Source organism: Cyprinodon variegatus, unplaced genomic scaffold (genome assembly GCF_000732505.1).
Source record: "Cyprinodon variegatus isolate N-32 unplaced genomic scaffold, C_variegatus-1.0 Scaffold843, whole genome shotgun sequence".
Taxonomy (NCBI): Eukaryota; Metazoa; Chordata; class Actinopteri; order Cyprinodontiformes; family Cyprinodontidae; genus Cyprinodon; species Cyprinodon variegatus.
Window position 1 is genome coordinate 38915 of NW_015151296.1, and position 26292 is coordinate 65206.

A 26292-nucleotide genomic window follows, 5' to 3' on the forward strand; every position below is an offset into this window, starting at 1 on the left:
GCGCTTCTCGTTGCGTCACACCTCAACCCGCCTCAAAGCCAACGCTGATTGGACGTTCGTTTGGTGAACGGCTCCAAATTTTCTTCAACGGAGAGTCTCCAGACTAATCAACGAGTGAAACCTTGAAAGCTCACGAGATCAGGATGGTCTCACAAAGCTAAGTTTTCCCGCCACTTTGGTTCAAATTTGCATTTTCCCCATTCTCTAGCCTTTTCTCCACCTAAAGCTACTTTTCAGAAATATTTTAATGCCACGATTATCAAATTTAATGCATTTTAATGCCAATTAAGGCCTTCATTTAAAAAATAATAATTTAATGACTTTTCATGATTTTTAATGACCTGCAGAAACCCTGATTCAACAAGGGAGAAGGGATTATTTCTCCTTCAATCACAAACTGATGGAGAAAGCAACAGTTTGAAGAAAAGGAAAAAAGTTCAAGATAGATAAAATAAACGACTGAATATTTCTTAGTTCATTGTAAGTAGACAATGCATCACCACAGGCTTGATTCGTCTTAAAGCTATCACTTAAAAGAAAATATTGGAAGTCATTAACATGAAATTTAAAGACCTAATTTTTCTTTTTTAATCATGATCAAGACATATTTTACAATGATGTATACAATCTTGATTGATTTCTTAACTTATTCTGTGTGCTGGTGAAGATTCCCAGTCATCCAGGTCATAGTCATTCCAAAAAAGTAAAAAAAAAAAAAAATACAATCCATTGGAATTTGTTTTCAAGTTTGGAGACATTTCGCTTCCCGTCCAGGAAGCTTTTTTTATTAAAAATGTCAGAATAAGCATCGACTTGGAGGCTTTATAGAGTGGTCAAAAAAACTTGTTTTGGATTAGAAAACATGCAAATTGAACAAGAAGAATGGGTCCACCCATTAGGAATGGAGAGTCCTTTGGGAACTTTGCAAGCCTACAATACTCGATACTGGTCTATGCCTCTGTAAGAGGGTCGTTAGGAACAATTGTTGGGCTGACTGCCCAGGCGAGATGTTTTGTCCCCTGCTGTAAAAATAACATTTAGATTGAAGAGATTGTATATAATATGAGATGGTTGTTACAAGTTAAGAGTGGCATCAACATATTTTAAATCAAAGGACTATCTTTTATTCATATTCTGAAGACACAAAATCTTATTTCAATAAAAGGTTTTGCAATACATCACCTTGATTTAACATGTCCTTTTTGTCCCAACTTCTTCCATACTTATACATTACAACCATGCTGAATGCATTTCTTTAATGATAAAAGGAATACCAGTACTTTTCCAATTATAGGCGTACATGAACTGCTCAAATCTCAAGTATGATTTGCCGGATGATTCTGAGCTCCTGCTGAGGAACACCAATTGTACTCTTATAGCTAACCTTCCTTGCAGTAGATTATTAAACAATATTTGAACAACTTTCTCGTCCAAAAGGCTCCTTTTTCGAACTCTATGAAAAATCAGGTGACAAAAAAAACTAATAATATAAAATAAAGAAGTAGCAAATAGACAAATCCTTATTTGATTCTTAACCGGTTCGTATTTATCAAAATAGCTTAAGAAGTTAAGAGTAAAAGTGCGCTCCTTTGGTAACTGCAGTTAATGACAGAAGGAAAAACAGGAGGCTTATCCACAACAAAACATTTTATATAAAACATTTTTATATGGACATTCAATAACAAAAACAAAAAAAAAACAACAAAAAAAACAAAGGCGTTCAAAGGGATACAGATGGGACAAAGGGACGGTTCATTGAGAAACCATAGCAACTATGAAGAAGAACCACATAGTGTTCTATAATACAGGGCCAAGGAAGCCATGACAGAAAAATGAAGCTGCAAAATCCACCCTTTTTCAGCAGCCATTTTGTTTGTCAGGCGGCGTTTTTTTTTTTTTTTTTTGCCAACAGCTCTGTGCTATTTCATTGTCAGCTAGATTCCAACCGCTAGCTGCCCGTTAGGAAGTTTAGTGGTGATGAAGGGTGCTGCGGCCATTAGCTGCAGGAGTCAAATATGAAAACTCACAAGGTTCATGCAAAACTTTTTTTTTCTTTTTTACATTTTTTTTTTTTTTTTTACATGACAGCTATCACTCATGCTGGTTTGTCCATGCCATTGTTGGCTCCAAAAGACAATCTTCATGTTTTTTTTGTTTTTGTTTTTTTCTAGCACTTTTCAAATTGGGAACCAGAACATGCTGGGAACTTAACATTTTTGGCTGCTGCCTTTTTTCATGATCAAGTCCATATTTTAAAATATTAACAGAAATGGTTAATGGAAAAAAACAAACAAAAAACATTTCAATATGCAACATTTTTTTCAAAAGTCAAAAATGTGGGAGGAAAATAAAATTAAAGGACAAAGCAAAGGAAAGCAGGAAATAAACTGTCCTATTTCACACAACGTAGATAAAATCTACCTGTGTGAGCATGAGAAACAACACCTTCGTACTTTTGATATGACCATACACTGAAATGATGAGGAGTCTTCATTAAACGCAAAAAAAAAATAATAATAAAATGATAATGATGTAAAAGACAAAAAGAAACAGCTGATTTAATGAAAGTGCCACAGACCTATTCTCATTCATTCTAATGGCTCACGGAAACTATAAAAACAAGCACTTTTAGTATTTTGTGAAACATTTCATGTCAAGATAACATTTCCTATGACCGATAAAAAAAAAAGAAGGCAAATAATAAAAAAACACTTTGGTGACGTTACCTGCAGACCTTCAAACTACAAACTATCAATGTATGCTCGCAGCTCAGGTAGTTTCATCTGAGCCAAAAATAAAGGTTGAAATTTGCACCTCACGTGAGAACAAACAACAATTTATATATATATATATATATATATATATATATATATATATAAATTCAAACAATAAAAATATAACGTAAATAAAGATGGCTATAAGAGCATGTTAATAACAGGTAATATATTTATATATATATTTATACGGCAGAAAAATGTGCTTTCTACAAATCTTTGGAACAAAACAAAAAAAGAAAGCCAAAAGAAAAGCAAGATTTTGGAAATATAGGATACAATAGTATAGAAATATGCACATTTATGTGTTTTGCATTTAAATATATACTATAAACTTACTGACAGAATCTCTGTGTTGCTCAGTAATTGCTGTTGGCAGCATCTTAAACGCGATCACCAACTAAAGTAATGTTACAGGAAGACTCATCCATTGCTGGACTCTAGAAAAGATGAAACATGAGGGGAAAATCTAATTCAAAGAGCTTGACAACCAAATAAACCACCAGATACCTGAACAACCCCTCGGGCTGCAAGCAGATGATGTCCAGCTGGATATAAATGTGATAACATGTTTACAGTGTAGTGTTGCACTTACTGTAGTGTTTTGTGATGGCAGCACGTGGACTGTGTAGTGAAATTCTGTGCATGACCGAGCAGATGTGAGATATAGTTGGTATATTACTGAAGAGTGGAGTGTTCGTAATATAGATGCATTTTTTTTCCCTCTATATTAACCCCGAGTTTTACTGATGAACCTCCACACATGGGTGGAGCCGTTTCAAACAAAATAATGCTTTTATATTCAGAAGAATGAGAATAATTACAACAGTAACAATAATAATAATAATAATAATAATTTGGTAAATTTTTTTTCTCTAAACTAATTTCTTTGCATATCATATTTTTTTTTTAAGTTTAAAGGTTTACCATTTCCACATACAAAGAGAATCTTGAGGTAAGGAACAGCTTCGATAAACCCTCCCCTCGTTCAGCTTTCCATCATTTCTCCAAGATGCCGGGCATGATGGGAACTCGTCCCTTCGCCATCTGACCATGTTGAGGACGGACTCTTAAATCCACCGCTGGGTGCTTTCATCAATCTGGCTCAAACATATCTTTCTCTGGTGCTCTCTTGGAAGGCACCTTACTCCTCTCAACACCGTCTGCTTCCCTCTCACTTTCCTCAGAGTGTGTGCAGGCCAGCCGGCGCGCTGGCTCCTTCTAAGGCAGCTGCTCCGATGTCTTATTATCCACATACAGCCTTTGGAAGAACGCTTAGGCTCTGCCCCTTAATTTTGTGCTGCTGAGTGCCGAGGGAATAACAGGGGGAGACTATAATACAGCCGTGCAATAGAGAGGGTGGCCATTTTACAGTCTGATTTTTTTTTTCTTTTTCTTTTTGATTGTAAAGGCGACCCTTAGTCTTTAATACAGCATTCCTCTATTTTTGTAGAAGCTTAGATAAGAAAAGTGGGACTGCTCTGGGGCGGGATCTGAAATATCTTAGCAGTGGTCAACTCCACACTTTAAAAACAGGGCGCAGTCCACCTCCAGGACAACAGAGGGAGCTCTTTCGGAATAATTCAATGGGATAGGGGATGTCCTGGGACATGAAGTGTCTTTTAATAAGGGGCAAATCTACTGTATCCTCCCCTGTAGAGCGTGGCCTGTAAAACAAGAAGGAAAACATGGAGATTATTTGGGTTTGTCAGGAGGTGCATCCTAACAAAAATTACAGTAAACAAGAAACTAATTATTTTCAAACCAATCTTTTATGCAAAACCCATTAAATGAATAAATATATATATATATATATATATATATATATATATATATATATATATATATATATATATTTACATTTTCTGACACGCTTATCCCTACTGGGGTCACAGGTGTATGTGTCTATGTACAGTACAGAACAAAAGTTTGGACACAACTTCAAAGAGTTTTCTTTATTTTCATGACTGAAAATTTCAGATTTACACTGAAGGCATCAAAACTATGACTTAACTTTTGGAATTACGGTCTATACTTATCGTCTTATATTCTAGGTTCTTCAAAGTAACCACCTTTTGCTTTGAATACTTCTTCACACTATCTTGGCATTCTACTTTTTTTGTTCCTCAAAGAAGAGAAGTAACTTTTAAAGCACTGTGGACACAGATTCTGGGCTTCAAGGAAAGGAGCTTCAAATTACGAATCCCGGAAGAATGTATTTGCAGAGTTAGAACAGATGATTTCCTTTAGATTGGGTTCTGATTAGTGCTGAAACAATTAAACAGATTAATTGTAATTATTCAATTATTATTATAATCGTCAACTAATAGAATAATCATGAACTGGAGTATAGAGACTCCAAAACATGCTTTTAGCTGTCAGAGCGACCCACTTAGAGCTGCAATTACATCCAAATTTTAATAAAATGTATATAAACAATTTGCATTTAAGATAAAAAAAACAACAACATTTTAGCTTGTCAATACGCTCTATCCAGAACTCCTCAAGTGGAAAAGTTTTAGTTTCACTGGTTTAATTTCATAAAAAAACTCTTCTTTAAGGAACCTTTGGCTATTAATTGATTAATCAAAAAAATAATCGACAGATTAACTGATTTGCAAAATAATCGTTAGTTGCAGCCCTAGTTAGGATTTCTACAGTTACGCCTACAATTATTCATAAACCTGACCGATTTAGAGGTTAACTGAGTTTCAGTCAACCATGAAGTTTAATCTTCATAGCAAACGAGAAACCTCTTTATGAAGATTGTAAAATACAAATGGAGTAACCAACTTTCAAAAAATGCTAATTTAGCATTATATCAATCCAACCCTCCTCATAAGTGCTGCACAGCTTTTTTGATGCTCCACTAATTGATTGTGGTGTTGAGAGTTTGGAAAGACACCTTTCCATCAACCAAATTAAGCTCTTTCATGTGTATACTCTTAAATTTAAAGTTTCTGACCAGCACTGGAAAAAAATACTACCTCCAGTAAACATACAAAAGAACCATGCCACTTAAAAACTGAAGGTTGTACATTTTTATAGATTTTGACCAAAGTATTTTTCATTTAAATATGACATCAAAGCAGGATATAAAGCTCTTTCTCTAACCTCAGTAAGCTAACATTCAGAAATACCTTTATTCTGCCAAAGAGAGATGAAAACCTACCATAGCTCCAACACCATATGCTGCTGGGGCCAGTGCAGCGTGGTAGGGATCTGCCGTGTAAACTCGTCCATAGCTAAGAGAAACATCACATTTTAGGGATAAATAAAACGTTATTATAACAAACTGAATATTTCTAATTCATTTTTCAATTGGAAAGCAATTATGAAAATACAAGAACAGTTTTTTCTTTTGATCTTGTTTCATAAAATATCAAAAACCGGAGAACGTTTCTTTTTTTAAGTCAACACACCCATACTACTTTAAATATGAAGAAATACTGATAACGAGCATATGAATACATTTTTCCAAACTTTCTTTGGACCCTGAGTTAACAATAGTTTATGAGGCACAAACAGTAAATTAAAGACACAAGAATCATAAAGGGGCTCCAGTTAAGAACATTCATCAGCAGTTTGGAAAAATGTTTATATTTTATAAGTTTAGAAATCACAGCAGTACTTGCTACAGTGGCAGGTAATAAATAAGTGGCCTATACATAAAATTTTTTCATTCTGCCTATTTTCAACTGTGAATAAACACAAAAATATATATTATTTCCTGTGATGTAAATACAACAATGTATAAAACTACATAAACACAAAAATATATATTATTTCCTGTGATGTAAATACAACAATGTATAAAACTACATTTATGAGAATGGCTGCCCCGCAAAACTGAAAAAATGACAAAACCTTTACTACCAAATGTGGTGGATAATTTGGGCCTCAGCATTTTTCTCTCCCTGTTGGATTATTTCTTCATGCAGCTGTAGCCGTCTTTCAGCTGTAGACGGTCATTTCGGCAAATTTTTTTTAAGGAAAATGATGTTTGATTAAACATATTAGCTTTTAAATCTATTGTTGACTGTAATATTTAACTGATTTGATAGAGATTTTGGGGGCAGGATTTGGGATTGAAGAGTAAATCTTGCATCTGAACAGCTGTTTTTTATTAAGTAAAGCCAGCAGCATTTTGCAGGCTGAGGTATTTTTAAAGAACCCAAAACAACAATAAATGTTATGTATTCTCTCTTTGTTTTGTTTTTTTAATATATATTCAGTTTAGTGCGGAAAAATTTACACGCACACAAACGAAATCTGAAGTCTTTCTAAATTATTTCTATATTATGAAACAATTTGTTTCCAATTGAAAAAAAATTAGCAAAATGATACACAGATAAAATAATTCTGAGTTTTTGTTTGATATGTTAATATTTGTGGATTCAACCTGCTTTTTTTTGTTTAGTTTTTTTTACTAGAATGTAACTTAGTTTTAGTTTAATATTCAACAACTAAATCAAACTATATTTATTACTGTAAATGGTGACTAAATTGCCAAACCATGGATAGAAAGTCCTACTTTTTCCTTTTTTTCACGGCAAATAAAATCAAGACAACATTTTGGTTTACAAAGTTTAAAGTTGTAATACAGATTAGTCTAGAAAATCAATCAGACGAGTGAGCAGATTTTCATTGTCCCGTCTCAGAGGCCCAAACGTCGCCAATCGCCCCTAGATCCCTCAATCACTATATAGAGCGGAGACTATATAGTAAACTCATTTAATTGAAGGTTTGGACAGATGATCAATACTTTTTGTTCCCCGTTAGTCACCTAACTCCACCTCCCCGCACTGTGCCTGCGCCATCTTTGTTATTTATCGCCGCTGTCGGGTAGCAACAGCAGGCTGCTGTAACAACAAATCCCATAATGCTTTGTGAGGAGAGGTTAGCAAAGCATTCTAAGATATATCTGCTTGTCTAGACCATTGATCATCACTACTTTTCAAGTTCTACTGTGGGAAATTTCGAGTCCACTACTTTTTAATCCATTAGACGATCGGACGCTCATTTGAAATGACTTAACTACTATGCAGTGCCCTATATAGGGATTAGGGCGTACGTTCGGACACAGCCATGTTTTCTTGGCCTTGTTTGAGCTTTCAATGTTTATATAAAAGAACCTCTGGTTAAAGAAGTCAATCTGAACTAGCGCCTCACCTGTCACTGTATGCTGCTGCTGCAGCGGCTGCTGCTGCAGGGGTCGCTACGGCTGTAGGCTGGGCATAACAATACGCTGCATAACCGCCCTGTGGGAAGGTGATGAAGAGGAGGGAAAGTGGGTGAAAGTGAGTGAGAAGAAGATAGAGGGACAATGTAGGGACAGGTGGGAGGAACAGGAGGAAAAGTGAAACATTTGTTCAATGCTCGCTACGTTGTCTTTTATTTTTCTGCAGTGCAGACGTCTAGTAGTGAATCTAAAGGGTTACATTGTGAGAGAAAACTGCTGAGAAGAGCGAAATATTAACAAGCAGACAGTCAGCAGAACTGGCTAATCTGGTGCAGTACAGCATTCACAAGGATGTAGCTCTGGCTCGGAGTTTCTCTCTCACTCCGTGACCAACTCAGCAGAAATAGCTGTAATTGTGTGTGACGATTTTCTTTTTTTTTTGGGGCCCGTTTGCCGCCTTCGACATGTGTCATTTTCCCCGCTGTGTTAAGCAGAGAGGGAGAGAGACCTTAAAGCCATAAATGTGCCCAACCGCCATTCCCTTTCACAAACACACAGTCAGAGAAAGGGAAAGGAGAGGCGAGGTGACTGTGCCATTATTTATGTTTGCATGAACAGACGCTCAAAAAAACAAAAAAAACTAACAAAAACAAAACTACAGGTGTAAGGAGAAAGATTAAAATAGGAGCAAAGACACGCACTCTCACGTGGCCGGCAATCAGTCATTGACAGACACGGCATGCTTTCCCAAACATAGAACACATATTAGATCAAAACATCCTATGAAATAAAATAAAAAAACAGTAAGACACACCACTGCATTCTACCCTAAAGAATCAGTCATGACCAAGTCCCTGCATTCAGGACCACACATTGGCTGCTATGGGGACGGGAATGGACTAATAGGGAACAGAAGAGGTGAGGAATAAAGAGCAGAGTGGAGAAAAGGGTGGAGAGAACAGAAAAGGAGAGATATAAAAGAAGCTAGAGGAAGAAAAGAAGCAGCTAAGAGGACGAGGAGGAAAAAAAGGAAAGAGGAGAGCTAAGAGGATGGAAAGCAGAGGGAGAGGAGGGGAGTCAGCCTTGTAAGTACATCTGCATGCTGACACTGATTCAGTTAGCATGCCACAGGTGAAACAGATAGGGAGATTCCTGGAAGGGGTCTGAATCAACTGCATGTTGGATATGGGTGTCCTACACCGCATCCCTCTGACTGCCTCTCTGTGAACAACAAGGCTTCTACATGGAGGCTGCTTGTTTCCCTTCATTTAAGAAAAAACTGTTTCTTATATCATAAAATGCTTAATTTCACAGGACAGTCCCGTCAAAGTTTTTATTAGTCCAATTCATTGACATCTGGATGTATCTGACGCTCTGACTCACTGGTACTGGACCCAACAATTGTATCACGTATTGTGAAATAACTTCATAATCTGCTTCACGGTTAACATTTAATCATAACTGTCAGTCTGTTACATTTCAAAGGTCAGGTTATCCATGCATGTACAGGAGGGATTATCTAATTCTGCACAAAGATTTTTTTTATGTATAAAGAAAAGGCTAAGCTAATTATAAACAAATTTAACAAACATCTTTTCGTGGACAGAGGGAGCTTTGCTCAATTTAGAAACCAGTCAATATTTTAAAGAAACTAATGGATAAAGATGCCTTTAGAAGCATCTTTATCCTTGAGCTTTTTCACACAGTCACTTTTCCATGACAAGCTTCAGTGTCTTTTATCTGGATGTATAGTATTAACTGACAGCCAGTAATTGTGAAGAAGAGGGACAATGAGAAGTGGCTTCAAAATGTTTTTAATCAATGCAAAAAAATGGAAAAACAAAAGTTAATTTTTCCTAAATAAAACCGCAGTAACAGTTTAATTTAGATTTCATATTGTTGAGTGGCAAAGTGGGAAAAGAAAACAGCAACATTGAAAAAGAGCAGTGAGAATCCTATTTGATCAGATTAGGACATCATAGACTCTTTATCACAGTGAAACATGGTGGTGGTAGCACCATGCTGAGGGGATATACAGAGGGATCCTGGAAAAAAAACCCTCAGAGGTAAAGGTGCACCTACTGCACAGTCATTAACCTTTCAAACTGTGATGTGCTGCTTAGATTTATAAAAAGAAGGGATGACGGTAAAGTAACTGAAAATGTATTTTACATTTATTTTCCCACAGACTTTCAACAATGTGAAGGAAAGCTTCATAATTGTATGATTTGTATTCATTTCTGCATCTTAAAAGGAAGAAAATTGCTTACTGACAGACTGACTTTGATTACATTACATTTTATCTATGGGGAAATATCTTCAAAAGGGACTCATAACTTATCTTCTCAAGTGTTTCAAAAACGAAAATCATTTTCTAAATCTGAGTTGAAACCTATTTTATTGAAAAAACACCAGTGATATGACAGGAACTTGTTTAATCTCTATATGAGTGGGTTTAGATTAAATTAGTTTCATGTAATTATCAGCTGATCCCTGATCATCTTTAATTAGAATGGCCTTGTCAAAGTTACACATTTTATCAGATATTTTACATCAAATCAAACAGAGCTTGAAATATTTAGCCAAGAATATTATCGTAAAAGTACTTTTGGCAGGATTATACCTCGGAAACATGTTGGGTTATCAACTGTACAAACATCTGAAACCCAAAGATCAGCGTCCCTCCAGTTCACAACAGTGAACAATAAAACACATTGAAGTTTGTAGTTATGAGACGAGCACTCAGCACTCAAAGGCATCTTTAAATGTACTCTTGTGAAATGATCAAGTTATGCTGCAAGATCCGAGTCCATTACTGTAACGGCGCCCCTGCTTCCTGGACTTCAATTCATAAATGATTTATCACTTGGAGGATTCGTTTTGTTCTTTGGGAATTTCAGCCCAATTTTTTTCTTCCCCCTTCCGTAACTCCACCCATGTCAGAATCCAGTGAGTTAGTAAAAGAAGACAGAGAAGGCAATCCAATCTCAGATGGTCAATAATGTCTAGCAGCACGCAGTCATTGGAGACGAGGAGGATGCACACTGGCCGTCACACAGAGTGTGTAAACCCTACCTGGGGCAATCTGCCACTAATGTCCTGAAACACTAGTCTACAGAGAGAACAGAAACAGCTATTGTCAACCTGGTCTCTCTCACACACCGTCACATGATCACATTGGTAAAAACATAGTCCACAAATGCACAGAAACAAACCCCAGAAGAGTTTACTTGTTAAAGGGCCTGATTTGAACTGTCTGCTGCACTGAGGAGGAAAAACCTGTGCATCACCAGGTGCATCATTAAACAAAAAGTGCTTTAAGGGGGAAAACTAAAACAAAAAACTTGATGTGAAACAGAATTATAATTTCAGATTTAGGCGTCATGACAAACTGTCAAAAGTACACGCCTCTATGGGTTTGATCCGCGCCGACTCACACTTGAAAACCCACAGGCAGGCAAAGGAAAATGTAGGTGACGAGTGAAGCAGTGGAGGAGAGGCAGGCATACTTACATAGAGGTCAGCTGCACCGTAAAAACCATCCTGATAGGCCATCACACTGAGAGGGAGACAGACGACAGCAGGGGGAGAGGACGGGAAGGTAGGGAGAACACAGGGGTGGTGTTTGGAAAAAGCAAAAACAAAGGGAGGGAAAAATAAAGAAGTAATGGAGTGAAGCGCCCCCGTGTGGACAGAGCAGAAAATAACAAACAGAAGAGTTGATGGGGAGGTGAGAAAACGGTGCCAAAGAAATGGTGAGAGAGAGAAAAGAGAAAAGAAGGGTGAGATTATTACACACCGTGCAACATGCAAGACTAAATACCACCTCTTTGTATACAGATGCACTGACTTAAAGGTGCTACTACTGATGCTTTACCAAAAACAACCAATCCTCACTTTGATTTTATTGCATCACATCATTGCATGTGAAGGTACAAGGAAATGGTATTTTAGCTGCGCTCAAACATTTATGTCATTATTCAATACAATTTTATTCAAACACACAGCATGCACAATTTGAATCACTATCTCAATAAGTGAAGCCATGCTTTTAAAGACAATCTACAGTATTAGGACTGTTTCTCATTATTTATGTAACACTAATTGTGCTTTTCAGTAGACTGGATATAAAAATGTACCCAGGGTATGCAGGGATGGCGGGCTGTGGAACAGCAGCCCTGACTGCGCTGTAGACGGGCCGAGCTCGACCCCGCAGATGTGTTCCTCGAAATGTTGCTGCGGTGGAAGCGGCGGCTGCTGCTGCGGCTGCAGCCGGGTACGGGAACCCTGGAACTGATGAGAGATGATCAAGGTTAAAAAAAGAAAAACACACAGCTTTCATTTTATTTACAACAATAGACTTATCCACAGAGAGAAGTATCTTGATTATTATTTGCTTTTAGAATTCAATTCCTTACAGAATGGAAGCTAATAGTTTTCAGTCTCTGCAGATCTATTTAGCAACGCCTAATTATTTTACAAAGACATTCCGTGTTTTAGAGTCAGCTTGGGGTTAATAAAAGTACATTTAGTTAAATATCTGCTAGAGTGTGGAAAAATACAGTTTAAAATAATTTATTTATTTGTTATATTTATTTTGGTCACTTTTCTGGTCACTTTAGTTTATTCTTTGTCAGTATTTAATAACATAACTCAGGTCTCTTAAGTTATTTTTCTTTAAAACAATTCTGTTATGCTTAAAAAAGTTGGTTAAATAAAGATTTAATTCGAAGTCTGTGTTTGTGTTTTTTATTCAAATTAAATCATTTAGCAATATTATAAAAAGTCCAGGCAGAGCTGCACATAAAATATGGTTTCAAATCTTTTCAATAATTATCGATATCGATCAATATGCATTTTTTTTATCGATAAGCTTTTTTTCTATATCGCCCAGCCCTAATATATATATATACACACATCAATTTCAAACAGATGGTATTGGTCGATTCTGCACAGCCAGGTATCGGGGCCAAAAAAATGGCATCGGTGCAAGTAGAGCTAATGGGCGTTTTCTTAGATCAGTTACCTGGTTTGCAAATATCCCACTACTTTTGAGCCTCACTACACAAAACTTTCATTACCTTTTGTTTTTTTTTGTTTTTGTTTTTTTGCTGCTGCTTGAAAAGTTGAAGCTTTAGATACATCCACGCTTTTGAGATCAAGTTTTCTCCATGAATTCACTGTAATTATAGCCTAGTTCAAAAGTACATTGTCACCCTCTACAATATTTTATAGTTTTAGTAGTGATCAATATGAGAGTTTTGGATGAGAGTATTTTTTTAGAAATTCAGTTATTCCTGGACATTTTTTAAGGCATACAAAAAGCTACGTTAATAGCAGTTACACTGAATAGTTGTAGTGCTTTGTGAGGGAAACTTAGTTTTTGATATCTTACCTGTATAAAGCTCAGGACTGTACATGGCTCCGACCATAGGACTTAACTTCCAACCAGCTGTAAGAATGAAAGAAGACAAAACAACATTAGTGCAACATTCTTACATAATATCAGGTATAAATTTTTTAATTCAGCTTTATAACAAATTTTCAAAGTCCATAAAGATAATTCCCACTTTTTGGCATCACAACTACCTTAGAATTACATATAAAAAAAAAAAAAAAAAAAACTGAGCTAAAGATTCTACATTTGTTCAAAATTCTTTAAATACAATCTTTCAATTTTGGCCTTTTTTTTTTATGTTTCAACAGGACTTATAATCCACTGCGTTTGCAAAGACAGCTCTGTTAAAGCTGAATTTGAAGCTCTGTAAGGGTTTAAAAGTTTTAAAATAGCGTGACTTCAAGAAAAACATTGGAACAATCTAACATTTACACATGCATATATCTAAACTTATTCAGAGCTAAAAAAGGATAAAACATAATTCTATGTCCCGCCTTTCCCTGACTATGTAGTAAACTCTCTCCCTTCACACCAGTAGTATCTGTTATTATAGGAAAATACACACAAGGCAGGTCTCTACAGTTAGCAACTATAATAACATTGATTGCTATGACATTGATTGCTGTGACAGTGAATCAAAGATATGAAGGGGTAGAAAAACTGAAAGAAACATAATCTACCTTATAAAAAGTTACTCTGTAATTTGAAGTAGGACTCCATATTTGTTTTTTCCTGAATATCTTAGAACCATTTGTGGGGCAGCAGACTTAGTGGAGACTTCCAGACTTCCTTCTCTGCCCAGAAACCTCCTCAAGCTCCAATAGGACCAGCAAAGACATTCCATCTCCAGTATGCCCTGGGTCCCCCAGTAAGCATCCTCTTGGTGGGATATATCTGGAACACCTCTCCAGGCAGACTGATTAACCCCAACCACCAATTGCAGCACATTTTGTTCTATGGTAATTATGAAATGATTTATGTGTCCTACTAGTCAACCAGACTCCTCCTCCAGCTTGATGGCACCCCTTACTGCTGTTTTCCACCAACTGGTTTATCAACACCAGACATCAATGCATCCCCAAGCAGAGGACATGATGTACTAAGACTCTGTATCCCCTGCCTCCAGTGGAATCCGGTAGACGTTCTCAAAGAGGTGGGAGTTGAATATGTTCCTGTTTGAGGGCTCCGCCATATGATTCCAGCAGACCCTCATGGCGCTGTTGGGCCCGTCTGTCCAGCTTTATTCACTGACAGCAGATTCAAATAACTAGGTTATGATGAGTGGACAGCGTGTCTCTTTTCCCTCAAGTGAAGAGAGAAGAATGTAAGAAGACACCAATTGGTAATGAATATGCTAGCTTTAATGGACAGTCCAAGGTTTTAGTGAGGTCCCCCATTTGATGGTTAACAAGTCAGGATACTTGACCAAAGCATATAAACATTCAGTCACCCATTCCCTCACACACTGATGGTGGTGCGCTACATTGTAGGGTGGGGCTACAGACAGAAGCGAGGCTGCTATACACGGGCGCCACCATCAGTAGACAGTAGTCTTGCCTAAGGACACAACAACAATGAAAGCCAGAGCTGGGGTTTGAACCAAGGATACTGGTTGCAGGGCTAACTCCTGCATAGAATTCCAATGTCAACCCATAATCATAACCTGGTGAGTCCCCAAGCAGACTTATGGTGTTGAAAATCAAATTTCAAATTATATAAGTGAACTAAGAGTCCCTTGACGTCATGTGACTTTAAAACAATGCTGCAAACTTATCCTGTCCTCTTTGCCCTCTGATCTCCAGATCTGTGAGGTGAGATACACCAGTCTTCAGCTGAAGTCACGTTATATGCCCCCCCCCCTCCAGAGGAGAGTCTGTGTTTGCTGGCGAAGCAGGCTGCTTTCCGCCTACAATTCAGAGAGAACTCAACGTAGTGTCTTTTCATCGCGATCCCACCAGCTCTGAAGCAGATGAGATAAACTATCCGAATTTTGGCTTGGTCAACCCTTGTTTGCCGCCCACGGAATAGCCCTAGACGACGGTTACTGGGATTCCACTGTGAAGCCGTTGAACCATGCCCTGCAGGTTCCGCTGCTGTTTTGAAGCTGTGCAGCTGCCTGTCTGTGCTGCCACTATGAAGCTGTCAGCTGCCACTCCAAGGAGACGTCTTCTAGGAGCTCCAGGAAGTGCTCAAACAAATTAAGCCCTGAAGACCACCCTCTGTTTTCTTGGAACAAATTAATTTAAGTCTCTCTAGAGATTCCACTCGGTCCTGCCTGAGGACCGAGCGGACTGGGTTTCTGAGCTGAACTGAAACCAGACATCGTTCCTTCCTTTCCACTGGACCATCACATGGTAAAACCATTTCCTTCCTTTTGTTTATCTGATACTTACCCAGGTTCTTAATTTCACTGTGTGTGGTTTTGTCTGTTTTCCCTTTGTCTGGAGAGTCAGGGTGCTAGAGTTGGATTGGCTAGCATTGTTAGCTTCAGGCTACCTCATCTTCGGCGACACATGTACGTGGGGCGACCATCATAGGACCAAGTTTTATAGCCCTTTGTATTGACTCTGCCCCACCTCATGGCCTGGTGTCCTGATCTCATCTGATGCATTTAAGATCACTGTATCAGATGTTCTTTACACTTACCTGCTGCTAAGTTAACGTACACCCTAAATGCATTAAAACACCAAGCTTTAAAACTGTAACATTCGTAAGAGATTAGCCTTTCAATTAACCTGTGCTGATTTTCAGTTCTTTGTAGTGTTGCATAGTTATCAAGATACAATAACACTGGAATAGGGATGATTAAGCAATAGAGATACTGATCATTTTAACTGTCGCTGTCTGTGATTATTTATGACAGTGAACAATTTATTGCTCAGAGCCAGATCCATCCCCTGTTTGGTTAACACTTGAGGAAACAAGACACAGTTTCCTTTTGTTGATAAGACAAGGAAAGACAACTGGATTTTAACTGCCGGTCCATAAGTCCAACCTTAGGAAGAAGACTAAAGCTTCCGTAAGTAGGCAGGTTTGAGTTATAATGATTAAACTAATAATCATTAACTGTTTTCTACATTGATTAGAATAACCTATTAATTAACTATAACACCCAATTCTAGCTATTTAACATATTCATAATCTGCTGGTAAAATTGCACAACAATAGAGTCCACAAGAGAGGCACTAGGGACGCCAAGAAGGCCAAGTATTCCCTGCTATTTGGCCCATAAACCAAAACAGCAGTCGGACACCTCAATTGTGCTTGAGGGCGGAATTCAACTGTGGTAGAGCCCCTAAAGAGAGTGCAACCACTCTTAAGGAGCTGGCTTCCAGAGCCCAAGATGTGCATCGAGATCCAGACCCTTTGTAGCTGGTTTCTCTCAACCTTGACCTCCCACACAAGCAGGGGCTCCTTTCCCCTAGCAAGGTAACTACATGACCCTAGAGCCAATTCGAGTATCCTTGTATCAGGTCAATGTGATCTCCACTGTCAAATCCTCTTTGCACTGCAAGTGTTGGGCCCACTGAGAGATGGCCTTATGTCAATTGTTTGGGCTTGGTCCTGCTGGATCCAGAGAGGGATCCCCAGGCCAGCAATCCCTAGAGAACAGGCTCCATAGTGGAGCCTCTGTGTACCGGGCAGCTTTCCTAACCCTAGGCTTTTGAACTCCTCTTTCTCTGTTCAGTCACCCAGAAACTATTTGCTGAGGAAGACTGAAGCAGGGGAATGTATCCCCGGAGAATCATCTGAGTACTCCATGCAATAATTCCTCTCTTCTGTATTTTGGACAATATTACTAGTAAGATTTCAGTAAGAAATCTAGAAACCTGGTTCTGTGAAGGAGAAAATATTACAAGCTTCTTTTTGTGCAGTAGATTCTATTCTAAAAAAAAAGCATTTATTATTCAAATGGTTCAACAAAAGAGAGGCTTTACCAATGAAGTGTATCTGAGAAAAATTCATTACCATATGGTAGGGCTGCAAGTCCCTCTCCATTAGAGTACGGTGTGGTCATTTTCTTGTTTGTCATCACTCTGGCTGTGGCATTATTAACCTGAAAGTTAAACAAAAGGTTTAGGAGCCAGTTTACCCTTTACCTTTAGTAGAGACAGAAGCAAAGTTCAGAAAACACATGTTTTAACAGAAATTAATGTTCTTAAGAGTCTCATTACAAAAATTAGCATTCACAGAAAACTTCTGCTTTCATGTGAGGCGCCATTAAATCTTTAATGCCTGATTTTAATCCTTAAAATGGTGTTAATTTGGTTTATGAGCAGCGATGGTATCGGATGCATGCACTTCTTTTTTAAGAAGAAATAGACTGAAAATAAGGATCCCAACGTTATCAGCCTGTTTTGCACACAAACATTGCAACAATTTGCACATAAAACATAGAAATGAAAACATATTACAGAGCAAAAGGCATTCAAAAAGAAATCCAAGACCATTATATTGCTGGTAAAAAAGGAGGGAACAAAGAAGGTGAATTAAGCAGCAGATTCATCAGTTACAGTGCAAAAAAAATGAAATAAATCATTAAAAAACAAACAAAAAAGAAGGACAATCAAATAGTTTATACACAAATAACAGACAGCCAACCAGGAGCGCATCACAATATCAGAAGTGAGAAAACTAACCAATCAGCAAGCATCAGATGCAGCAAATAGACCAATCAAAAACAGAAAAGAAAAAAAGGTTGGATTTTCTCCCAATCAAGAACAAGTCGTACAGAAGGAGGAGGAGGGAGAGTGAACGGAGGAAGAAAAGAGAGAGGGATGCAGGGGGAGATGCCAGTCCACATGACAGAAAAACAGACATGAGGTGGAGAAAAGAGAACATGTCCGTTCCATTCAAATGTGCAGGTCTTCCAACAAACCAACTAAGATGCAATCAACATATAGCGCACATATCTGATTGTTTAACTACAACCAGTCTATATGAACATGAGCCATGATGGGCGAGATGATGATTGGTGCAAAAACAGACACAGAAAAGAGAAAGGACAGGCCAGAGAAAAGACAGAGGATGGGGGATGCAAATATATTATCACAAATTAAAAAGAAAAAAATGAGTTTAACTTAAAAAAAGTAAAAAGAAAAAAAGAAAACTGTCAAACCATTGCTGTGGAACACTGCCGGACTTTTCAGATCAGTGTCACACACCAGAAAACACCTTCTAACACACAACCAGCGACACACACCATCCAGAACCAAACTGATCAAAGAGTAAATCAAGGGCACCTCCTCACAGAAATCAGAACAGGGCAAAGCTGTTTTCATTTATAGGTTTGCCTGAAATTGTTTGATTTCATTATTTATTTATTTTTTTGTTTCAGCTTTGCTGTACAAAAATCATCCCCATTTGGGTACAAAAGCTACTCATCCACAGCACGGCTCTGATTGAAACATTAAGGCTGCAAACCTGCAATTCGACAACAGTCTGAGCACTGGTACAGGAAGTGATAATCGAGCACTACGGCACGCCATGATTTACAGACGGCTGTTATCCCCTCTCCAGTAGAGCTAACATAGGCACTCATGCTTTGGCATGCTCTCCCGCTAAAAAGGTGCAAGAATGCAGCTATTGGCTGACACATGACACAGAGAGATGACATAGTTCTACATGTCGTCATACAGATGACCAGAAAGAGAGTAAACCATGCAGGATACAGCTCACGAATCCAATGCTTTGAATGCAGTTAGAGAGGTGATTGTAATGAATGCATTAAGAAGTGGTAGTCGAAGTTGTTGCACTTGCAGATAGATGCGGCACATTCAGTTACACAAGTGGCCTTATTGTAATGCCATGCGGTCAATGGCTAATCTCCTAACAGTTTCATTCACCACCTCCCCAATCAATCACAGGATTAGCCAATCAGGTTCTGTCCACCAATCAATCAGTCAAGCTCCCTGCAGGAAGGGACTCCTTCATTTGGGTGCATTTTATTTCGTTGGGGGGGGCGCATGGGGTTGGGGGGTGGGGAGGGGGTCATTCAAAGATGATGCCATGTGTACACAACTTACCGTGGTCGGGGGAACGGCGTGAGGACACGCGAGCAGTTACCGTGGAGACTGACAACAACAACAACAACAACATACAAAAATCATCAGGGAAATCGAGAAAATATGTGTAAGAAACAAAATGATGAACTAAAAAAAAAAAGAAGAGAACACAAAACAAATAATATAGGAGGGGGGAGGAACGAACAAAACGAGGCAATGAAAGCAACCCCCACCCTGTGGTAGAAAGGAAGTGATGTCAGAGGTCACATGTCAACAGTCCCCCAGAAGTATCAGCCAACAACCTAGCCTCTATAACCCACTAGGAAGGCAGATCGTTAAGTTTAAAGAAATAGAAGGAGATGAAACTCAGGGGACACCATACAATGATCAAATAAGATATCAGAGATTTAATCTGTTTTTAAAAGGTGTTTTAGCCTCTTACTAAATGTCAAGACAGGAAAATGAACAAAGACGTGGGAGAGGAAGGTGGACATAAGGACACGAGCACAGAGACAGACAGCCGGACAGGCTGGACCAAAGAGAGTGGAAAGAGATGGAAGAAAAACAAATTTAAAAAGTAAACAGCTGTCTATGGCCTTAGCTTCACTTCTTTCTCCACCCTCTCCATTTATTTTTAGTCATTCTGCACTAAGAAGACACAGACACAGAAGAATGCAGGACATTCAAAGACCATGCACAAGAGCCTCAGCAGTCAGTAAAATAAAAAATAAAAACATGATCTGATTTAATATCAACAGCTGGAGCAAATGGCAGAAAGCATGGCGCGTGTTTCCTCTCCGAGGCCATTTGCAACTGAAACCTGAGCTCATGCTGACAAATTAAAAAAAATATCACAACAAAATGCACTATGAGATCTGGTGTTTGTTGTCAAGCAAAGTGTGTGTAAATGGTAAGCTTATTCTTTTTTTAATTTTTTTATTTACTCATCCATCTTGCATTTAGTATTTTAGTATTTCTGTAAATAAATAAAAAAATATCCCCACAATTCTCAGCAGGTTGTTTCCTCATTCCCATCCCTACAAAGTGCCCCCCCACCATGCATGTCTTTTCAACACACAAAACACGTAAACTGCAACCGCATAGAAGTCACATAATTTTAAACGAAAGCTACCTCCAACCTTACAGTACCTCCCAGAAGTGATCACACCCCTATAAACTTTATCACATTTTGTCAAGTTGTGATATCAAGACCTCACTGGTTTAACACGACTCTGTGAAAAACCAGAAACAAAATGGGGCATAATTGGACAATAAAGCTGTTTTAAAACTAAATTAAAGGAAAATAAAACCAGCAAAGTGTGAGGTGAATCTGTATTTAATCCCTTACTCTAAAACCACCCAAAAATAGTTCAACCAAATCCCTTCAGAAGTCAGCTAAGACTTCCTGCCTGCAGCCGTCAGCATCTACAACAACTCTTTGAAGAACCCCAAATACTATCACATATAACTAAATTTAATTTCCCTTCGGAGTTAATCGATTATTTTTTAATTAAAGCACTAAATAACGTCGCCCTGTGCGAAAATTAATCTCAGTATCAATTCAGCTGTTCTGTTAAAGCTTTAGAGGGTTTTTTTCTTTTTTTTTTTTTTTTTTAAATGTCTCACAAAGTTTCATTCAGTCCGTCATGGCTGCCCATTTAAACTGGACAGGGAGAGTCATAGTAAAAGAAGCAGCCCAGAGACACACAGTGACTTTGGAGGAGCTGCTTAGATCTAGAACTCAAACACTGATGTAGCCTCCATCTGCAGATCTTATGGGTAGAGTAGCAAGAGGGGACAGCTGGAAACCAATAATAATCAACGTAGGAAGTCTTGACTCATCCAGGGACACAGCAAATATGTGGAGGAAGGTGCCCTTAGCTGATGAGAGCAAAAGTGAACTATTTGGCCTGAACGCTATGGTATGCAGGATACAAATGCAAACTCAGATTTGTTATCAATATTCCTGATGTGTTTCTCTCTGCTTTGCAAATATATGCTATTTCCCCCTGCTTCATAGTAAAGCTTTAATTGAATGTTTCAGTTTTTGGTTGTAAAGTGAAAAGTTACCAAGAATAAAGTATAAACACTTTAACAAGACACTGTATGTTCCAACCATGCGACACCAGCAGGCACTTTTCTGTTCAAACGCTTCTCTCTTCCAGTCATAAACAAAAAAAAATAAAATAAAAAAGCGGCCACTCATTATGATCATGGAAGAAGTGATGATGTGAATGGAGAAGATGCAGGGAAATGTGGGAAAATAATGAACGAAAACGCAAACCAGATCCTACATGCTGTGACAGAAGCAGCAGAAATCGCCAGCGATCTAGTCGTAGTGACGTCTCACCAGCCATGCCTGTTGTGTAGCCACTCCACCCAGCAAGCTTTGCAAACCACACAGCCCCAAAGATCAAGGTGCAATGGAGAGCCCACAACACCGACATCATCAACGACAAAAAAAACGGCAAGAAGTGCCGCCATGAAAGAGCGTGCGGCACCGCTGCACCATGCTATAGTGAAGCCAGAGGGAGGGGGAGGGGTCACAGAACAGCAACGTGGAAACCTTCTCTGGGGTAGAAACCACCATATTGGTTCTCATTTGCCACTGCTAGGAATGGAGGAAGGACTAAGGACAGAATGGACACTGCTCTAGAGGGCTGGAGACTCACCTCGATTTTACGTCCTTCCACCAACGTGCCATGGAGCTTCTCCCTGGCCCGCTCCGCATCTGCGCTGGACTCAAACGTAACAAAACCGAAGCCCTGTGAGGATCAGAGGTTTAAAAAAAAATACTGTTTAGATCCCATCAGGTACTAAAAATATAAAATAAATAATTCTGAAGGATTTCTTTCCACAGTCCTACCTTGGAGCCCCTCTCGTTGAAAATGATCTCAACGTCAAGGATTTTGCCAAATTGCTGCAACCAAAGAGACGATGCAGAGAAATTAGGAGACAGGAGAAGCACCAATGTCACATGCTCACCACAGGGAGTCAGCAGCATTCAACCAGGATGAGCTGGCACCGAGCCAGTACGGGTTCTCCCACAGCGACTCCACCCCGCTCTTTTCTCATCACAACATTTTAGAGACAATTCAAGCAAAGAGACGCTGTGAATTCAAAAAGGCAGAGAGATTAAACAATTTGCCTACTTACGCCAAACATCTGCCGTAGGTCTGGGTCCCGAAATCGGAAGGGGATGTTAGATACATGGAGACGTTTGGGCGTCCCTTTGGCGTCTGAATCGTCCCCAGGGCCCCCGCCGCCACCCCCTCCACCTGAACCAACTCCAGACTGCCCGTCAATCTGAGCGGAGCCATCAGACTGCAGGGTCAGAGCCAAAATAAGACATAAAGCAGGTTATTAAACTGATTGCCGTCAGTTACAGGTAGCTGTTGTCACTATAGAAACCTGAATATACCAACTAATCATTAACAATAGGTGGTAATTATCCAAATAGTCCTCTAAATGATTCTCAAATTTGTTAGCGGAGATGATGCCTTTAAATCTATATCTCCATGTACTTCTATTGTTTGACAGAGCAATTTAAAAAGTGGGATAATATTAGAACTAGAAGCCTCCATTAGATGAAAAGAGGAAACTCAGGGTCCTTGGAGGCGACACGAAGACACAGGAGTGATTCTGGAATATTGCCTCAACCTTCTACCAAACCAAACGATGGCACTGGGCTCTAATCACTGCTGTTTGCACACATTCATACGTCGCACTGCAAGGTAAGCGACTTGGGGATAAGAACCTTGTCCAGCGGCACATCAACACATGGCAACAAAAGGTTGAATTCAAACCCCCAACTTTCAGATCACAAGATAATTAGGGCAGCAAAGAAATGGCCGAACAGGAGCTCAGGGTGAAGATGGTGACCAGGCTCCGCAGATCCATAAACCGATCCCCTTTTGTCCAGTGAAGGTCCCACCGAGAAAGAGAAAGCTCTTTAATCAGATTTTATCTTTTATGGCAGCGCCAGGAAACTTAAATTCTCTTTGCAAAAAAAACTTTAAAAAAATTGTGATCAGAGCTCATAATACTGCCCTACAGAAAAAAACAAAACAGACAAAAGATGTGTGGCTATGGTCCAAACAGTCCCCCATCAAAGTCGGCAGGGTTAAGAAACAAGGAAAACCTCCATGAAGGTAGAATAATGGTTCACTTTGGAAAATAAGTGAAGTGTACCTGAGGAAGCGTTCACTTTGAAGACCTGCCATCGATAAACCAGACAAAAACTTTTCACTGCTGTTGGGTTAGTCAGTCGGAAACAGAAAAATCCTACATTCTTCTGAACAGTGAACGTCTCATATCTAAATCAGGCTGAGCCAATAACAAACCCCTTCAATGTCTACAGTGGTACTGAGGAAGGAAGACTTAAAATCATTTATTTTCAGGGTCACTGAGGCGTCGGACTAGCCTAGTAAACTGGCCAGCGGCCAAAATCATTTTTGCCTGCGAGTGGTCTAACCTCTATCAATACCCCAGGCCCTAGAACTGGCGGACCAATCACAACGCAGAGATGTGTTTTGAATTTTTTGATGCAAAGTGGATGGGGTTTTGAGGGCGTAACGACAAAGCTGTGCGACGCTGGCGAAAGCGCAACAAGGAAGATGGCAACAACAATTGAACAGTTCTATTTTGACCCAGCTTTGGAATCAGTTTTGGAAGGATTAGACTTCGGGTTTTTGTTGAAACGTGAGCAGCAAGACCCTCTACGCTCATTAATTTTTAAGGACGCATTCGCTGTTTTACTGACAGCCGTTTCACATGCTGCTTGTTTACACTCCCCTCAACAGCTTGCTGTCGCGCTTACTACGCCACAGTCAGTTGCGCTCATTGGTCAGAGCGTTATCCATTAATGAATTCATCTAAAATAGATCTTATCAATCAACAAATTATGAATTATTAAGCTCCCCTTTTAAAAAAAAGCCCTCAGTATTCTCTTGAAGCAAGAGGCTCTTTCCATTAACATCAGGGCCAATATTTATATATATCTGACAATACACTGAATTAGAAAAAACTAAAGTATATCATTCTAGTTTAACAATTAATTGTGCTGCTTGTATTAAATACTGACTAAATCAACAAAAAATGTTTTTCTTACACATTATCATACTAGATACATTAAGATGATATAACAAAACAGGAACCTGGGTTACTGAATAAAAGGTGACTAAAATACATCTCTAATGTACAGAAATGTCAATCCATATTTTAAAGGCAGGGTATGTCGCCCTGACACGCTGTCAGACCGTTTGCCACTTGGTTTTAATAAAGTAGAGGATAATTATGATGTTTTAAGAGTAATCCAGCAATCAATGCTAGGATACTCTTTGTGCTGCTAGCAGCGCCTTTAAATGGGCGCTATATAGATGAAATATTAAGGAGTTTATCAAGTGTTAATCCTTAAAGTTTATTCTGCATCCTTGTCGCCGTTAGAGAGTGTAATAGTGTATAAATAAACAGCAGCGCCAGCTAGCGGATGGTGGTAGCATTACAGCACTGAAAGAAATTCCTTCAAAGCCGACGTTATCAGTTAAACCAGTTTACCAAAAATTGAATCCAATCAATAATTAATCGAAGATTAATCATAAGCTGATTATTTGTTTATATCCCTAGTGCTAACTTTATCTTTCCTTTTTTTAACTAAGTAAAGTCTGAGTTTACAGTTACTCCTCCTTTGAAAACACAGCTTATAAGGAGCAAAGATTAGGAATAAGGAATTATCAAGTCAAAGGTTTAGAGAAACTAAATAGAAACAGATCTCGAACATAGGTTTAAAAGACGCTTTAGTCTCTCTGTAGAGGTGATAGACTGATTAAAATCATAGTTGGATTTATCGGACTGATCCACCATTGGTTTCTAAGAGAAATACCCCCGGATACAAGCTGCTTAAGAAAATAGAAACAGAGTAGATCAGGCAGAAGTAGAAAGCAGACTTGTTAGAGTCACTGCAGTGGAAGTGCAGATTTATTTGGCTGATCTATTATCCGCATTGCAATAATTCAAGATAAGTACACAAAACCCAGACCAGAGAGCATGTTCTTTTAAAAGGAAGAAAAGTAAAAGAGAAATGCCATTATGTAAAGCCAGCTATCTTCAATAGACGTCTACAATTCAGTTGCTTGCAAAAATATTTTAACTCGCAACTATGTATGTCTTTTGCAGTCCTTTATTTCCATAAACAAAGAATATCCTGAATATATTTATTTGAAATTAAACTTACTTAATTTACTTTTAATATATATCATTTTAAATGATATATCTACAGCATATCAACATGTTTGCAGTCATGATTGTTCTATTTTATGAACCAGTATTCCCAGCATTAATATAAAAGTACGAGGACCGAATCCTCTTCATCTTTCCAGTTAGACATTAAAGTTACATAAAACCATCTTGTGTAGCTTCACATTAATCCAAACCATTAATCTCAGTGATAAACGAATCGAAATAAGCCAAAAATTAACTGTAAGATATCATCCAACTGATTTAATCGCATTAAACTTTTGCTTAGTGCTGTAGTTGATTTTAAAACAATCAGCCCTGGAGCAGTGCACTTCAACAATATGTTGATTAACCAGATATTCCAGCTTTGCATGCCTAGATTCCCACTAAAATCATATTAAAAAAATAAAAAAAACGTTTTGTACATAGTGCTATTGAATCCATCAGAAAATTAGGGTATTAAAAGATTATCCCCATTACCCCCATTTCCCCCCAAACGTTGTGAAAATTTAAAGTTTGTTGCAATTCATTTTTGGTGTTTTTCTTGCTGATCAGAGATGAGAGCCAAAAAAAAAAAAAAGACACTGGATGATTCTGATCTCTGACCAATTGCTGCATTTCCAACCTATAATTTCATGATGCTGCACATTAATATAAGCTTATTGGAATATTTGCTCTGATTAACCTGCGATAAAAACC

The 26292-nt window shown here is 38.5% G+C and overlaps 1 protein-coding gene across 3 annotated transcripts in view; it reads right to left on the bottom strand.

The window, feature by feature from the left end:
* Positions 1 to 4164: 4164 nt before the first annotated feature.
* LOC107099166 (RNA binding protein fox-1 homolog 2-like) overlaps positions 4165 to 26292 on the bottom strand; it is a 57050-nt gene continuing 34922 nt past the window's right edge. For 2 of the 3 annotated variants that reach the window (XM_015397184.1, XM_015397186.1), the window contains 10 exons: positions 22516 to 22683; positions 22226 to 22279; positions 22032 to 22124; positions 17324 to 17411; positions 13352 to 13408; positions 12096 to 12249; positions 11470 to 11515; positions 7947 to 11068; positions 5947 to 6019; positions 4165 to 4441 (listed from right to left, as the gene is read on the bottom strand). In XM_015397184.1, coding sequence (XP_015252670.1) covers positions 11048 to 11068; positions 11470 to 11515; positions 12096 to 12249; positions 13352 to 13408; positions 17324 to 17411; positions 22032 to 22124; positions 22226 to 22279; positions 22516 to 22683 — 681 coding nt within the window. In that variant the 3' untranslated portion in view covers positions 4165 to 4441; positions 5947 to 6019; positions 7947 to 11047. The remainder of the gene's footprint in view (positions 4442 to 5946; positions 6020 to 7946; positions 11069 to 11469; positions 11516 to 12095; positions 12250 to 13351; positions 13409 to 17323; positions 17412 to 22031; positions 22125 to 22225; positions 22280 to 22515; positions 22684 to 26292) is intronic. The other variant, XM_015397185.1, reaches the window with a different exon arrangement.